The 19,388-nt window shown below is 50.4% G+C and overlaps 1 protein-coding gene across 1 annotated transcript in view; it reads left to right on the top strand.

Annotated features, from left to right (window-relative positions):
- TRIM54 (tripartite motif containing 54) overlaps window positions 1-19,388 on the top strand; it is a 100,859-nt gene that overhangs the window by 55,462 nt on the left and 26,009 nt on the right. Inside the window, exons 3-6 of the mRNA XM_069973272.1 lie at window positions 15,787-15,958; window positions 16,725-16,820; window positions 16,888-17,121; window positions 17,201-17,223. Of these exons, the coding sequence (XP_069829373.1) occupies window positions 15,787-15,958; window positions 16,725-16,820; window positions 16,888-17,121; window positions 17,201-17,223 (525 nt within the window). The remainder of the gene's footprint in view (window positions 1-15,786; window positions 15,959-16,724; window positions 16,821-16,887; window positions 17,122-17,200; window positions 17,224-19,388) is intronic.

Genomic DNA, 19,388 nt, shown 5'->3' with positions numbered 1-19,388 from the left:
AACATTCTCTATACTGGGAGTTATCCATCACATCCAATATACTGGGGGCTATCCACCACATCCTCTATACTGGGGGCTATCCACCACATCCTCTATACTGGGAGCTATCCACCACATCTCCTATACTGGGAGCTATCCTCCACATTCTCTATACTGGGAGTTATCCACCACATCCCCTATACTGGGAGTTATCCACCAGACCCTCTATACTGGGAGTTATCCACCACATCCCCTATACTGGGGGCTATCCACCACATCCTCTATACTGGGAGTTATCCACCAGACCCTCTATACTGGGAGTTATCCACCACATCCTCTATACTGGGAGCTATCCACCACATCCTCTATACTGGGAGCTATCCACCACATCCTCTATACTGGGAGCTATCCACCACATCCTCTATACTGGGAGCTATCCACCACATCCTCTATACTGGGAGCTATCCACCACATCCTCTATACTGGGAGCTATCCAACACATGCTCTATACTGGGAGCTATCCACCACATCCTCTATACTGGGGGCTATCCACCACATGCTCTATACTGGGAGCTATCCAACACATCCTCTATACTGGGAGCTATCCACCACATCCCCTATACTGGGAGTTATCCACCACATCCTCTATACTGGGAGCTATCCACCACGTCCTCTATACTGGGAGCTATCCACCACATTCTCTATACTGGGGGCTATCCACCACATGCTCTATACTGGGAGTTATCCACCACATGCTATATACTGGGAGTTATCCACCACATCCCCTATACTGGGAGTTATCCACCACATCCTCTATACTGGGAGCTATCCACCACATCCAATATACTGGGAGTTATCCACCACATCCTCTATACTGGGAGTTATCCACCACATCCTCTATACTGGGAGCTATCCACCAGACCCTCTATACTGGGGGCTATCCTCCACATCCTCTATACTGAGAGCTATCCACCACATTCCCTATACTGGGGGCTATCCTCCACATCCTCTATACTGGGAGCTATCCACCACATCCTCTATACTGGGAGCTATCCACCACATCCTCTATACTGGGAGTTATCCACCAGACCCTCTATACTGGGGGCTATTCACCACATCCTCTATACTGGGAGCTATCCATCACATCCTCTATACTGGGAGCTATCCTCCTCATCCTCTATACTGGGAGCTATCCTCCACATTCTCTATACTGGGAGTTATCCACCACATCCTCTATACTAGAAGCTATCCACCACATCCTCTATACTGGGAGTTATCCACCAGACCCTCTATACTGGGGGCTATCCACCACATCCTCTATACTGGGGGCTATCCTCCACATTCTCTATACTGGGAGTTATCCACCACATCCTCTATACTGGAAGCTATTCACCACATCCTCTATACTGGGAGCTATCCACCACATTCTCTATACTGGGGGCTATCCTCCACATTCTCTATACTGGGAGCTATCCTCCACATTCTCTATACTGGGAGTTATCCATCACATCCCCTATACTGGGAGCTATCCTCCACATCCTCTATACTGGGGGCTATCCACCACATCCTCTATACTGGGAGCTATCCTCCACATCTCCTATACTGGGGGCTATCCACCACATCCTCTATACTGGGAGCTATCCACCACATCCTCTATACTGGGGGCTATTTACCACATTCTCTATACTGGGAGCTATCCACCACATTCTCTATACTGGGAGCTATCCACCACATCCTCTATACTGGGAGCTATCCACCAGACCCTCTATACTGGGAGCTATCCACCACATCCTCTATACTGGGAGTTATCCACCACATCCTCTATACTGGGAGCTATCCACCACATCCTCTATACTGGGAGCTATCCACCACATCTCCTATACTGGGAGCTATCCTCCACATTCTCTATACTGGGAGTTATCCACCACATCCTCTATACTGGGAGTTATCCACCAGACCCTCTATACTGGGAGTTATCCACCACATCCTCTATACTGGGAGCTATCCACCACATCCTCTATACTGGGAGCTATCCACCACATCCTCTATACTGGGAGCTATCCACCACATCCTCTATACTGGGAGCTATCCACCACATCCTCTATACTGGGAGCTATCCACCACATCCTCTATACTGGGAGCTATCCAACACATGCTCTATACTGGGAGCTATCCACCACATCCTCTATACTGGGAGCTATCCTCCACATCTCCTATACTGGGGGCTATCCACCACATCCTCTATACTGGGAGCTATCCACCACATCCTCTATACTGGGGGCTATTTACCACATTCTCTATACTGGGAGCTATCCACCACATTCTCTATACTGGGAGCTATCCACCACATCCTCTATACTGGGAGCTATCCACCAGACCCTCTATACTGGGAGCTATCCACCACATCCTCTATACTGGGAGTTATCCACCACATCCTCTATACTGGGAGCTATCCACCACATCCTCTATACTGGGAGCTATCCACCACATCTCCTATACTGGGAGCTATCCTCCACATTCTCTATACTGGGAGTTATCCACCACATCCTCTATACTGGGAGTTATCCACCAGACCCTCTATACTGGGAGTTATCCACCACATCCTCTATACTGGGAGCTATCCACCACATCCTCTATACTGGGAGCTATCCACCACATCCTCTATACTGGGAGCTATCCACCACATCCTCTATACTGGGAGCTATCCACCACATCCTCTATACTGGGAGCTATCCACCACATCCTCTATACTGGGAGCTATCCAACACATGCTCTATACTGGGAGCTATCCACCACATCCTCTATACTGGGAGCTATCCAACACATCCTCTATACTGGGAGCTATCCACCACATCCCCTATACTGGGAGTTATCCACCACGTCCTCTATACTGGGAGCTATCCACCACATTCTCTATACTGGGGGCTATCCACCACATGCTCTATACTGGGAGTTATCCACCACATGCTATATACTGGGAGTTATCCACCACATCCCCTATACTGGGAGTTATCCACCACATCCTCTATACTGGGAGCTATCCACCACATCCAATATACTGGGAGTTATCCACCACATCCTCTATACTGGGAGTTATCCACCACATCCTCTATACTGGGAGTTATCCACCACATCCTCTATACTGGGAGCTATCCTCCACATCCTCTATACTGGGAGCTATCCACCACATCCTCTATACTGGGAGCTATCCACCACATCCTCTATACTGGGAGTTATCCACCAGACCCTCTATACTGGGGGCTATCCACCACATCCTCTATACTGGGAGCTATCCACCAGACCCTCTATACTGGGGGCTATCCACCACATCCTCTATACTGGGGGCTATCCACCACATCCTCTATACTGGGAGCTATCCACCACATCCTCTATACTGGGGGCTATCCACCACATCCTCTATACTGGGAGCTATCCACCACATCCTCTATACTGGGAGTTATCCACCACATCCTCTATACTGGGAGCTATCCACCACATCCTCTATACTGGGGGCTATCCACCACATCCTCTATACTGGGAGCTATCCTCCACATCCTCTATACTGGGGGCTATCCTCCACATGCTCTATACTGGGGGCTATCCACCACATTCTCTATACTGGGAGTTATCCACCACATCCTCTATACTGGGAGCTATCCACCACATCCTCTATACTGGGGGCTATCCACCACATCCTCTATACTGGGAGCTATCCTCCACATCCTCTATACTGGGGGCTATCCTCCACATGCTCTATACTGGGGGCTATCCTCCACATGCTCTATACTGGGGGCTATCCACCACATCCTCTATACTGGGAGCTATCCACCACATCCTCTATACTGGGAGCTATTTACCACATCCTCTATACTGGGGGCTATCCTCCACATGCTCTATACTGGGGGCTATCCACCACATCCTCTATACTGCGAGTTATCCACCACATCCTCTATACTGGGGGCTATCCACCACATCCTCTATACTGGGAGTTATCCACCACATCCTCTATACTGGGGGCTATCCTCCACATCCTCTATACTGGGGGCTATCCACCACATCCTCTATACTGGGGGCTATCCACCACATCCTCTATACTGGGAGTTATCCACCACATGCCTCTATACTGGGGGCTATCCTCCACATCCTCTATACTGGGAGCTATCCACCACATCCCCTATACTGGGAGTTATCCACCACATCCTCTATACTGGGAGCTATCCACCACATTCTCTATACTGGGAGTTATCCACCACATTCTCTATACTGGGAGTTATCCACCACATGCTCTATACTGGGGCTATCCACCACATCCTCTATACTGGGAGCTATCCTCCACATCTCCTATACTGGGGGCTATCCACCACATCCTCTATACTGGGAGTTATCCACCACATCCTCTATACTGGGAGTTATCCACCACATCCTCTATACTGGGGGCTATCCACCACATCCTCTATACTGGGAGTTATCCACCACATCCTCTATACTGGGGGCTATCCTCCACATCCTCTATACTGGGGGCTATCCACCACATCCTCTATACTGGGGGCTATCCACCACTTCCTCTATACTGGGAGTTATCCACCACATGCTCTATACTGGGGGCTATCCTCCACATCCTCTATACTGGGAGCTATCCACCACATCCCCTATACTGGGAGTTATCCACCACATCCTCTATACTGGGAGCTATCCACCACATTCTCTATACTGGGAGTTATCCACCACATCCTCTATACTGGGAGTTATCCACCACATCCTCTATACTGGGGGCTATCCACCACATCCTCTATACTGGGAGCTATCCACCACATCCTCTATACTGGGAGCTATCCTCCACATCTCCTATACTGGGGGCTATCCACCACATCCTCTATACTGGGAGTTATCCACCACATCCTCTATACTGGGAGTTATCCACCACATCCTCTATACTGGGAGTTATCCACCACATCCTCTATACTGGGGGCTATCCACCACATCCTCTATACTGGGAGCTATCCACCACATCCTCTATACTGGGAGCTATCCACCACATCCTCTATACTGGGAGCTATCCTCCACATCCCCTATACTGGGAGTTATCCACCACATCCTCTATACTGGGAGCTATCCACCACATCCTCTATACTGGGAGCTATCCTCCACATCCCCTATACTGGGAGTTATCCACCACATCCTCTATACTGGGAGCTATCCTCCACATCCTCTATACTGGGAGCTATCCTCCACATCTCCTATACTGGGGGCTATCCACCACATCCTCTATACTGGGAGTTATCCACCACATCCTCTATACTGGGAGTTATCCACCACATCCTCTATACTGGGAGCTATCCACCACATCCTCTATACTGGGAGCTATCCACCACATCCTCTATACTGGGAGTTATCCACCACATCCCCTATACTGGGAGCTATCCACCACATGCTCTATACTGGGAGCTATCCACCACATCCTCTATACTGGGGGCTATCCACCACATCCCCTATACTGGGAGCTATCCACCACATCCTCTATACTGGGAGTTATCCACCACATCCTCTATACTGGGGGCTATCCACCACATCCTCTATACTGGGGGCTATCCTCCACATCCTCTATACTGGGAGCTATCCACCATATCCTCTATACTGGGAGCTATCCTCCACATTCTCTATACTGGGAGTTATCCACCACATCCTCTATACTGGGAGCTATCCACCATGTCCTCTATACTGGGAGCTATCCTCCACATTCTCTATACTGGGAGTTATCCACCACATCCTCTATACTAGGAGCTATCCACCACATTCTCTATACTGGGAGTTATCCACCACATCCTCTATACTGGGAGCTATCCACCATATCCTCTATACTGGGAGTTATCCACCATATCCTCTATACTGGGAGCTATCCACCACATCCTCTATACTGGGAGCTATCCACCACATCCTCTATACTGGGAGTTATCCACCACATTCTCTATACTGGGAGCTATCCACCACATCCCCTATACTGGGAGCTATCCACCACATTCTCTATACTGGGAGTTATCCACCACATCCTCTATACTGGGGGCTATCCTCCACATCCTCTATACTGGGGGCTATCCACCACATCCTCTATACTGGGGGCTATCCACCACATCCTCTATACTGGGAGTTATCCACCACATGCTCTATACTGGGGGCTATCCTCCACATCCTCTATACTGGGAGCTATCCACCACATCCCCTATACTGGGAGTTATCCACCACATCCTCTATACTGGGAGCTATCCACCACATTCTCTATACTGGGAGTTATCCACCACATTCTCTATACTGGGAGTTATCCACCACATGCTCTATACTGGGGGCTATCCACCACATCCTCTATACTGGGAGCTATCCTCCACATCTCCTATACTGGGGGCTATCCACCACATCCCCTATACTGGGAGTTATCCACCACATCCTCTATACTGGGAGTTATCCACCACATCCTCTATACTGGGAGTTATCCACCACATCCTCTATACTGGGAGTTATCCACCACATCCTCTATACTGGGAGTTATCCACCACATCCTCTATACTGGGGGCTATCCACCACATCCTCTATACTGGGAGCTATCCACCACATCCTCTATACTGGGAGCTATCCACCACATCCTCTATACTGGGAGCTATCCTCCACATCCCCTATACTGGGAGTTATCCACCACATCCTCTATACTGGGAGCTATCCACCACATCCTCTATACTGGGAGCTATCCTCCACATCCCCTATACTGGGAGTTATCCACCACATCCTCTATACTGGGAGCTATCCTCCACATCCTCTATACTGGGAGCTATCCTCCACATCTCCTATACTGGGGGCTATCCACCACATCCTCTATACTGGGAGTTATCCACCACATCCTCTATACTGGGAGTTATCCACCACATCCTCTATACTGGGAGTTATCCACCACATCCTCTATACTGGGAGCTATCCACCACATCCTCTATACTGGGAGTTATCCACCACATCCTCTATACTGGGAGCTATCCACCACATCCTCTATACTGGGAGTTATCCATCACATCCCCTATACTGGGGGCTATCCACCACATTCTCTATACTGGGAGCTATCCACCACATCCTCTATACTGGGAGTTATCCACCACATCCCCTATACTGGGAGCTATCCACCACATGCTCTATACTGGGAGCTATCCACCACATCCTCTATACTGGGGGCTATCCACCACATCCCCTATACTGGGAGCTATCCACCACATCCTCTATACTGGGAGTTATCCACCACATCCTCTATACTGGGGGCTATCCACCACATCCTCTATACTGGGGGCTATCCATCACATCCTCTATACTGGGAGTTATCCACCACATCCTCTATACTGGGGGCTATCCACCACATTCCCTATACTGGGGGCTATCCACCACATCCTCTATACTGGGAGTTATCCACCACATCCCCTATACTGGGAGCTATCCACCACATCCTCTATACTGGGAGCTATCCACCACATCCTCTATACTGGGGGTTATCCACCACATCCTCTATACTGGGGGCTATCCACCACATCCTCTATACTGGGAGCTATCCACCACATCCTCTATACTGGGAGCTATCCACCACATCCTCTATACTGGAAGCTATCCTCCACATCCTCTATACTGGGAGCTATCCACCACATCCTCTATACTGGGAGCTATCCACCACATCCTCTATACTGGGGGTTATCCACCACATCCTCTATACTGGGAGCTATCCACCACATCCTCTATACTAGGAGCTATCCACCACATCCTCTATACTGGGAGTTATCCACCACATCCTCTATACTGGGAGCTATCCACCATATCCTCTATACTGGGAGTTATCCACCATATCCTCTATACTGGGGGCTATCCACCACATCCTCTATACTGGGGGCTATCCACCACATCCTCTATACTGGGGGCTATCCATCACATCCTCTATACTGGGAGTTATCCACCACATCCTCTATACTGGGGGCTATCCACCACATTCCCTATACTGGGGGCTATCCACCACATCCTCTATACTGGGAGTTATCCACCACATCCCCTATACTGGGAGCTATCCACCACATCCTCTATACTGGGAGCTATCCACCACATCCTCTATACTGGGGGTTATCCACCACATCCTCTATACTGGGGGCTATCCACCACATCCTCTATACTGGGAGCTATCCACCACATCCTCTATACTGGGAGCTATCCACCACATCCTCTATACTGGAAGCTATCCTCCACATCCTCTATACTGGGAGCTATCCACCACATCTTCTATACTGGGAGCTATCCACCACATCCTCTATACTGGGGGCTATCCACCACATCCTCTATACTGGGGGCTATCCACCACATCCTCTATACTGGGAGCTATCCACCACATCCTCTATACTGGGAGCTATCCACCACATCCTCTATACTAGGAGCTATCCACCACATCCTCTATACTGGGAGTTATCCACCACATCCTCTATACTGGGAGCTATCCACCATATCCTCTATACTGGGAGCTATCCACCACATCCTCTATACTGGGGGCTATCCACCATATCCTCTATACTGGGAGCTATCCACCACATCCTCTATACTGGGAGCTATCCACCATATCCTCTATACTGGGAGCTATCCACCACATCCTCTATACTGGGGGCTATCCACCACATCCTCTATACTGGGAGTTATCCACCACATCCTCTATACTGGGAGCTATCCACCATATCCTCTATACTGGGAGCTATCCACCATATCCTCTATACTGGGAGTTATCCACCATATCCTCTATACTGGGAGCTATCCACCACATCCTCTATACTGGGAGCTATCCACCACATCCTCTATACTGGGAGTTATCCACCACATCCTCTATACTGGGAGCTATCCACCAGACCCTCTATACTGGGAGCTATCCACCACATCCTCTATACTGGAAGCTATCCTCCACATCCTCTATACTGGGAGCTATCCACCACATCTTCTATACTGGGAGCTATCCACCACATCCTCTATACTGGGGGCTATCCACCACATCCTCTATACTGGGGGCTATCCACCACATCCTCTATACTGGGAGCTATCCACTAGGGATGTCACGATACCAGAATTTTGAGTTCGATACCGATACCAGCTTTCTTATTTCGATACTCAATACCAATTCGATACTAAATAAAGTTTAAAAAAAATAAGTAACAATACAAATATAAGCGATATACTTATTTATGTGATTTTTGATAACTTTGTTACATTTTATAGTTCGGACAATTACGCATGCAATGGATGTCAAACATGTATGTTCCTTTTCTTCCACTTTTTTTTTTTTAAAAAAAGCAAAAGGGATTATTAGAACCTTTTATTGTGATTTTTTAATTTTTTTTAATACCACTTTTTAATTCCCCTCAACCCTGCAGCATAACTCCCTGTGCACAACAGCATACCTCCTTGTGCACTACAACTCCCATCATACCTTCTTATGCACTACAACTCCCATCATACCTTCTTATGGGGATTTGTAGTGCACACGGAGGTATGCTGGGAGTAGTAGTGCATAAGAAGATATGCTGGGAGTTGTAGTGCATAAGAAGATATGCTGGGAGTTGTAGTGCCCAAGGAGGCATGCTGGGAGTTGTAGTGCCCAAGGAGGCATGCTGGGATGTTGTGTCGGGAGGCTTCTGCTGCACAACTGCAACTCTCAGCATACCTTCTTGTGCACTACAACTCCCAGAATACCCCCTTTGTGCACTACAAATCACCATAAGAAGGTATGCTGGGAGTTGTAGTGGACACTGAGGTATGCTGGGAGTTGTAGTGCACAAGAAGGTATGCCGTGATTTGTTGTATCAGGAGGCTGCTAATGCAAAACTGAAACTCCCAGCATACCTCCTTGTGCACTACAACCCCCAGCATACCTCTTTATGCACAAAAAGGTATGCTGGGGGTTGTAGTGCACAAGGAGGTATGCTGCTGGGAGTTGTAGTGTGTTAGCAGCCTCCTGACACGACTCTCAGCAGCATGCCTTCTTGTGCACTACAACTCCCAGCATACCTCCCTGTGCACAACAACTCCCCACAAGAAGGTTTGCTGGGAGTTGTTGTGTCACTGTACCCGGGGGAAGGGTGGTGGTGGGGGATCGGGCGGGTGCGGGGGACCATGCTGCACGGGCGGGTGCGGGGGACCATGCTGCACGGGCGGGTGCGGGGGACCATGCTGCACGGGCGGGTGCGGGGGACCATGCTGCTCGGGGCGGGTGCGGAAGTGGCAGGTGCTGGATGGTGGGGAACTGCCGGGTGGGAATGGAATAGTTAAATGACTGCCGCCCGAACACGCTCGCGGGCCGCAGTCATTAGCAGTGGGGGCCGCTCCATATGCAGCAGACTCCTGCTGCATATGGAGCGGCTCGGGAAGGGTTAAATGCTGCTGTCAGTTGTGACAGCGGCATTTACCCTGAATAGCCAGCACTAGCGCTCGCTATGTGCCGGCTATTTGAATTTGCCGCCGCCGGGAGCGGAGACCACGTGGGCGGAGGAGGGGACACCAGGGGGCCGGGGGCGGCACACAGAGAACACGTCCGGCGCTCAACTAGCCGCTGCCCGTGTTCTCTGCTCTATACTTTATATTAAGCTGCTCTATTATGCAGCTTAACATAAAGTATCGATACCAGGAAATCCTGGTACCGAACCGTTTTTATGCCCGAAATATCGATAGTAGTATCGATATTTCGGTGCATCGTGCATCACTACTATCCACCACATCCTCTATACTGGGAGTTATCCACCACATTCTCTATACTGGGAGTTATCCACCACATCCTCTATACTGGGAGCTATCCACCACATCCTCTATACTGGGAGTTATCCACCACATTCTCTATACTGGGAGTTATCCACCACATCCTCTATACTGGGAGCTATCCTCCACATTCTCTATACTGGGAGCTATCCATCACATCCTCTATACTGGGAGTTATCCACCACATCCTCTATACTGGGGGCTATCCACCACATGGTCTATACTGGGAGCTATCCACCACATCCCCTATACTGGGGGCTATCCACCACATCCTCTATACTGGGAGTTATCCACCACATCCTCTATACTGGGAGCTATCCACCACATCCTCTATACTGGGAGTTATCCACCACATTCTCTATACTGGGAGTTATCCACCACATCCTCTATACTGGGAGCTATCCTCCACATTCTCTATACTGGGAGCTATCCATCACATCCTCTATACTGGGAGTTATCCACCACATCCTCTATACTGGGAGTTATCCACCACATCCTCTATACTGGGAGTTATCCACCACATCCTCTATACTGGGAGCTATCCTCCACATCCCCTATACTGGGAGTTATCCACCACATCCTCTATACTGGGAGTTATCCACCACATCCTCTATACTGGGAGTTATCCACCACATCCTCTATACTGGGGGCTATCCACCACATCCTGTATACTGGGGGCTATCCTCCACATTCTCTATACTGGGAGTTATCCACCACATCCTCTATACTGGGAGCTATCCACCATATCCTCTATACTGGGGGCTATCCACCACATCCTCTATACTGGGGGCTATCCACCACATTCTCTATACTGGGAGCTATCCTTCACATGCTCTATACTGTCCACCACATCCTCTATACTGGGGGCTATCCACCACATCCTCTATACTGGGAGTTATCCACCACATCCTCTATACTGGGAGTTATCCTCCACATCCTCTATACTGGGGGCTATCCACCACATCCTCTATACTGGGGGCTATCCACCACATCCTCTATACTGGGGGCTATCCACCACATCCTCTATACTGGGGGCTATCCACCACATCCTCTATACTGGGGGCTATCCACCACATCCTCTATACTGGGAGTTATCCTCCACATCCTCTATACTGGGGGCTATCCACCACATCCTCTATACTGGGGGCTATCCACCACATCCTCTATACTGGGGGCTATCCACCACATCCTCTATACTGGGGGCTATCCACCACATGCTCTATACTGGGAGCTATCCACCACATCCTCTATACTGGGGGCTATCCACCACATCCTCTATACTGGGGGCTATCCACCACATCCTCTATACTGGGAGCTATCCACCACATCCTCTATACTGGGGGCTATCCACCACATCCTGTATACTGGGAGCTATCCACCACATCCTCTATACTGGGGGCTATCCACCACATCCTCTATACTGGGGGCTATCCTCCACATCCCCTATACTGGGAGCTATCCACCACATTCTCTATACTGGGAGTTATCCTCCACATCCCCTATACTGGGAGCTATCCTCCACATTCTCTATACTGGGGGCTATCCACCACATGCTCTATACTGGGAGCTATCCACCACATCCCCTATACTGGGAGCTATCCACCACATTCTCTATACTGGGAGCTATCCACCACATCCCCTATACTGGGAGCTATCCACCACATTCTCTATACTGGGAGTTATCCACCACATTCTCTATACTGGGGGCTATCCACCACATCCTCTATACTGGGAGCTATCCACCACATTCTCTATACTGGGAGCTATCCACCACATCCCCTATACTGGGAGCTATCCACCACATTCTCTATACTGGGAGTTATCCACCACATCCTCTATACTGGGAGTTATCCACCACATCCTCTATACTGGGAGCTATCCACCACATCCTCTATACTGGGAGTTATCCACCACATCCTCTATACTGGGAGCTATCCACCACATGGTCTATACTGGGAGCTATCCATCACATCCTCTATACTGGGAGTTATCCACCACATCCTCTATACTGGGGGCTATCCACCACATCCTCTATACTGGGAGCTATCCACCACATCCCCTATACTGGGAGTTATCCACCACATGGTCTATACTGGGAGCTATCCTCCACATCCTCTATACTGGGAGTTATCCACCACATCCTCTATACTGGGAGCTATCCACCACATCCTCTATACTGGGGGCTATCCACCACATCCTCTATACCGGGAGTTATCCACCACATCCTCTATACTGGGAGCTATCCACCACATCCCCTATACTGGGAGTTATCCACCACATCCTCTATACTGGGGGCTATCCACCACATCCTCTATACTGGGAGTTATCCACCACATTCCCTATACTGGGAGTTATCCACCACATCCTCTATACTGGGAGTTATCCACCACATCCTCTATACTGGAAGCTATCCACCACATCCTCTATACTGGGAGCTATCCACCACATCCTCTATACTGGGGGCTATCCACCACATCCTCTATACTGGGAGCTATCCACCACATCCTCTATACTGGGAGCTATCCACCACATCCTCTATACTGGGAGTTATCCACCACATCCTCTATACTGGGAGCTATCCTCCACATCCTCTATACTGGGAGTTATCCACCACATCCCCTATACTGGGGGCTATCCACCACATCCCCTATACTGGGAGCTATCCACCACATCCTCTATACTGGGAGTTATCCACCACATCCCCTATACTGGGGGCTATCCACCACATCCTCTATACTGGGAGTTATCCACCACATCCTCTATACTGGGAGTTATCCACCACATTCTCTATACTGGGAGCTATCCAACACATCCTCTATACTGGGGGCTATCCACCACATCCTCTATACTGGGGGCTATCCACCACATTCTCTATACTGGGAGCTATCCAACACATCCTCTATACTGGGAGTTATCCACCACATCCTCTATACTGGGAGTTATCCACCAGACCCTCTATACTGGGAGTTATCCACCACATCCTCTATACTGGGGGCTATCCTCCACATGCTCTATACTGGGGGCTATCCACCACATCCTCTATACTGGGAGCTATCCACCACATTCTCTATACTGGGGGCTATCCACCACATGCTCTATACTGGGAGCTATCCACCACATCCTCTATACTGGGGGCTATCCACCACATTCTCTATACTGGGGGCTATCCACCACATCCTCTATACTGGGAGTTATCCACCACATGGTCTATACTGGGAGCTATCCACCACATCCTCTATACTGGGAGTTATCCACCACATTCCCTATACTGGGAGTTATCCACCACATCCTCTATACTGGCAGTTATCCACCACATCCTCTATACTGGGAGTTATCCACCACATCCTCTATACTGGGAGCTATCCACCACATCCTCTATACTGGGAGTTATCCACCACATCCTCTATACTGGGAGCTATCCACCACATCCTCTATACTGGGAGCTATCCACCACATCCTCTATACTGGGGGCTATCCACCACATTCTCTATACTGGGAGCTATCCAACACATCCTCTATACTGGGGGCTATCCACCACATTCTCTATACTGGGAGCTATCCACCACATCCTCTATACTGGGAGCTATCCAACACATCCTCTATACTGGGAGCTATCCACCAGACCCTCTATACTGGGGGCTATCCTCGACATCCTCTATACCGGGAGTTATCCACCACATTCCCTATACTGGGGGCTATCCTCCACATCCTCTATACTGGGGGCTATCCACCACATCCTCTTTACTGGGAGCTATCCACCAGACCCTCTATACTGGGGGCTATCCACCACATCCTCTATACTGGGAGCTATCCACCAGACCCTCTATACTGGGGGCTATCCATCACATCCTCTATACTGGGAGTTATCCACCACATCCTCTATACTGGGAGCTATCCACCACATGCTCTATACTGGGGGCTATCCACCACATCCTCTATACTGGGGGCTATCCACCACATCCTCTATACTGGGAGTTATCCACCACATCCTCTATACTGGGGGCTATCCACCACATCCTCTATACTGGGGGCTATCCACCACATCCTCTATACTGGGGGCTATCCTCCACATGCTCTATACTGGGAGTTATCCACCACATCCTCTATACTGGGGGCTATCCACCACATCCTCTATACCGGGGGCTATCCACCACATGCTCTATACTGGGAGCTATCCACCACATTCTCTATACTGGGGGCTATCCACCACATCCTCTATACTGGGAGCTATCCACCACATCCTCTATACTGGGAGTTATCCACCACATCCTCTATACTGGGAGCTATCCACCACATCCTCTATACTGGGAGCTATCCACCACATGCTCTATACTGGGAGCTATCCACCACATTCTCTTTACTGGGAGCTATCCACCACATCCTCTATACTGGGAGCTATCCACCACATCCTCTATACTGGGGGCTATCCACCACATCCTCTATACTGGGGGCTATCCACCACATCCTCTATACTGGGGGCTATCCACCACATCCTCTATACTGGGGGCTATCCACCACATGCTCTATACTGGGGGCTATCCTCCACATCCTCTATACTGGGGGCTATCCTCCACATTCACTCTGTTTCTTTGTACGTCATGACCTGTCGGGAAAGTTTGGAAGATAGTCCGCTCAGTCAATGACTGCAGTGGTGTCCCACTACGATACTGATTGGCAGAACAGGGCGTTCATAATCTGAGTCATGACGTAGTGGGGGGAGAGATGGAGAATCCGGGCGGGGTCTGGGAGCCGGGTGGTGCGGCCTTGAGCGGGCACGGGGACTTCGTTAGGTTTGTTATTATGTTCCCCCTGACCATACCGAATATTTTATTTCCCTGGACTTCTCCTTTAATGAAGTAGTTAGAGAGTCCTACTACCCCCACTGCTGATGTATGATGAGTGTAACCTCTCCATGGTGGACGTCCATTTGTCCGGGGCCCCTGGGGTTTCCAGGTGGTCCTTGGCTTTTATAGTGAAGCTAAGATCCTTATCTCCGTCATTGTCTTTCAGGCCTCTTAACACCAAAACAGAGCAGCACCTTATGTGTGAGGAGCACGAGGACGAGAAGATCAACATCTACTGCCTGACGTGCGAGACCCCCACCTGCTCCATGTGCAAAGTGTTTGGAGCCCACAAGGACTGTGAAGTGGCCCCACTCTCCAGCATCTACAAGAGACAGAAGGTACCAGAGAGACCCCCACCCCCTCCTCCGGCCATAGTCCTGTCAGTAATGGTGGCCCCACCCCCTCCTCCGCCCATAGTCCTGTCGGTAGTGGTGGCCCCACCCCCTCCTCCGCCCATAGTCCTGTCAGTAATGGTGGCCCCACCCCCTTCTCCGGCCATTGTCCTGTCAGTAATGGTGGCCCCACCCTCTCCTCCGGCCATAGTCCTGTCAGTAATGGTGGCCCCACCCCCTCCTCTGGCCATAGTCCTGTCAGTAATGGTGGCCCCACCCTCTCCTCCGGCCATAGTCCTGTCAGTAATGGTGGCCCCACCCCCTCCTCTGGCCATAGTCCTGTCAGTAATGGTGGCCCCACCCCCTCCTCCGGCCATAGTCCTGTCAGTAATGGTGGCCCCACCCCCTCTGTCCTGTCAGTAACGGTGGCCCCACCCCCTCCTCCGGACTCCATTGATCTCTTACACCCTTAAAGGGACTTATTGTATAAATAATGTTTTTATGTTAAACAGATGTTTTTGGTGACTTTTTTAAAAATAATTTTCCATTTTCCCATCTATTATAAAATAATCCTGAGATTTTGCAGTTCTCCTTCCCTGAAACTAAGCTGAGAAAACACTCCCTTTAAATGTGGTAAAGGTGAATGTCGAGCCATGGCAAGACCCCCGACGTGTCCCCGCAGGGTCCGGTCCTTTTGTTGGGGGGGGGGGGGGGGGGCGACCTGTGTTACCATCTTACAATATGCCCCCTAGTGACAGGAGTGTTTCCACAGAGCGACCTCAGTGACGGGATCGCCATGCTGGTGGCTGGGAACGATCGGATCCAGGCGATCATCACCCAGATGGAGGAGATCTGTAAGAGTATAGAGGTAAGTGGCTACATGTGTGTACAGTATATATGGTAGATGCAATACCACCTCTTCCTCTCGGGGACAGGACAACAGCCGTCGGCAGAAGCAGCACCTCAGCCAGCGCTTTGACTCCTTGTATAACATCTTAGAGGAGAGGAAGAAGGAGCTGCTCCAGATGATCACTCGTGAGCAGGAGGAGAAGCTGCAGTATGTCCGAGGTCTGATCCGCCAACATGGAGACCACCTGGAAGTCACCTCCAAGCTAGTGGAGACCTCTATACAGTCTATGGATGAACCCCAGATGGCCCAGTTCCTACAGGTGAGTGGTGGACGGGCCCAGAAGTCACCACTCCAGTCATAGCCCAGGACTATCTAACTCATGTGTCTTCTCTTTACAGCACGCCAAGGAGCTGATCAAGAAGTGAGTCATGGAGGATATCTGTCCTGTGATCTCTACATGTGTAACACGTCCCATCACGTCTCGTCAGATATGCCCAAATTCTAACATTCTTTTCCTGCCCGCTTCTATCCGTGTTGGTCACATCCTGTCAGGTCTTATCATCTTCATCCGTCCCATCATGTCTGGTCATATAACAGTCATGTCCTGCCAGCTTCTCCATCCATGTCGGTCACATCCTTCCATGTTCTGCTGTCAGGTCTCATCATCTTCATCCGTCCCATCATGTTGGGTCATCTAACTGTAACACCTCCTAATGGAGCTTCCAGTGTAGGGAGGGGGTTTTGGTTTGTTTCACCTTCTCACTCAGCGCAGTGCCTCCACCTGAGTCTTGACAAAAGCTTGCTTGGTATGCAGGAGGTTGTCATTCTTCTGCCAGGGGCTGACTCAGGAAACCCCCACCTAGCTCGGTACACACTCAATACACTATAAGTGATATACTCACAGAGAGAAGTAACATGGAAACAGGAACCAATTTAATGCTTGGTAAAAATCATTACTGGGCGTGACAATGGGGTATGAAGAAAAAGGGAATGGATATGACCTAAACATAAATGTGGCAACACAGAACTCTCCCCCCTGAAAGTGGAACACTTCAGCAGCAGGAAGGGGGTTGTTTGGTATAAGGGGTGACTAGTGTGAGCACTCTAACAATTTAGACTCTAGGAGGTGACTCTCATCACACACAGTCACTGCACACCAAGCCGGCACATACATCCACACTGATTATATGTAATAAGTCAGGCTGCAGCCATATAGTAAGATAAATGTCTATACGTTGGGGCCCAGTTGCCGCAGGTGTTGGCGCGCTTTAGAATTTAGAGTTGCAGCTGGAACAATCCACCAGGTCACAGCTCTTGTGCACAGAACATATTCCACAAGGTCTAAGCTGTGATTATTAGTCACTGACCAGCCACAGCTTCACCAGCCAGGATACAAAGGGTTACTCACACTGCTGCTGATCTACACCCCAGGCTCAGTGCAGACCCCCAACATGGAGCCGCAGCATTTAGGAAGGATCTGACACAGGGGGGGGGGGCAGGATCCTCCTCACTGGACACACAGGAGCTCGGGGGTCCTGTCTGGGCTCAGTCCTTCCTCTCTCAGCTGTCAGGTCTCTATTACCTCTGACACAGCACAGGAGGTGGTCTCCTCTCCTCAGACACAGCACAGGAGGAGGTCTCCTCTCCTCAGACACAGCACAGGAGGGGGTCTCCTCTCCTCAGACACAGCACAGGAGGAGGTCTCCTCTCCTCTGACACAGCACAGGAGGTGATCTCCTCTCCTCAGACACAGCACAGGAGGTGGTCTCCTCTCCTCAGACACAGCACAGGAGGTGGTCTCCTCTCCTCAGACACAGCACAGGAGGTGGTCTCCTCTCCTCAGACACAGCACAGAAGGTGGTCTCCTCTCCTCAGACACAGCACAGGAGGTGGTCTCCTCTCCTCTGACACAGCACAGGAGGTGGTCTCCTCTCCTCAGACACAGCACAGGAGGTGATCTCCTCTCCTCTGACACAGCACAGGAGGTGGTCTCCTCTCCTCAGACACAGCACAGGAGGTGGTCTCCTCTCCTCAGACCATGCTGCCAACCATGCACTGTCTCTCTCTGGCTCCTCCTCTTCCTCCCAGTGCAGCATCACTTCCTGCTTTCCTCAGCTCACTGTCCCAGGGAGAGATGGGAGATGTAGTTTGGGGTCTCTCTCATAAGCTGCACCTGCTGTTCTCCCTAAATCCTCTCCGGGGGTTACATCCTCCCCCTGGGGAGCCAGCGTAATTGCAGAAGCACTAAATGTTGGCTCACCACCTTAAAAGTGAAATAGAGTTAAAGGGAACCTGTCACCCCCCGTGCTGGGGTGACAGGTTCCCGACCCCCCGTTAGAGACCCCTATACTTACCTCATCGCGCCGGGTCCCGCTTCTGAAGATGGTCGGGTCCCGGAGATCTCAGCCGCCGCAGCCCGGCGCGCGCGCTGAGAGATGAGTCCAACACCCATAGAGAATGACGGAGCGCTGGACTCTCCCGTCATTCTCTATGAGTGTTGGACTCATCTCTCAGCGCGCGCGCCGGGCTGCGGCGGCTGAGATCTCCGGGACCCGACCATCTTCAGAAGCGGGACCCGGCGCGATG

This window comes from Dendropsophus ebraccatus, chromosome 6, assembly GCF_027789765.1.
Source record: "Dendropsophus ebraccatus isolate aDenEbr1 chromosome 6, aDenEbr1.pat, whole genome shotgun sequence".
In the NCBI taxonomy this organism is placed as follows: domain Eukaryota; kingdom Metazoa; phylum Chordata; class Amphibia; order Anura; family Hylidae; genus Dendropsophus; species Dendropsophus ebraccatus.
Note: the sequence above shows the minus strand (reverse complement) of the source record. Positions and strands in the feature narration are given on the sequence as shown.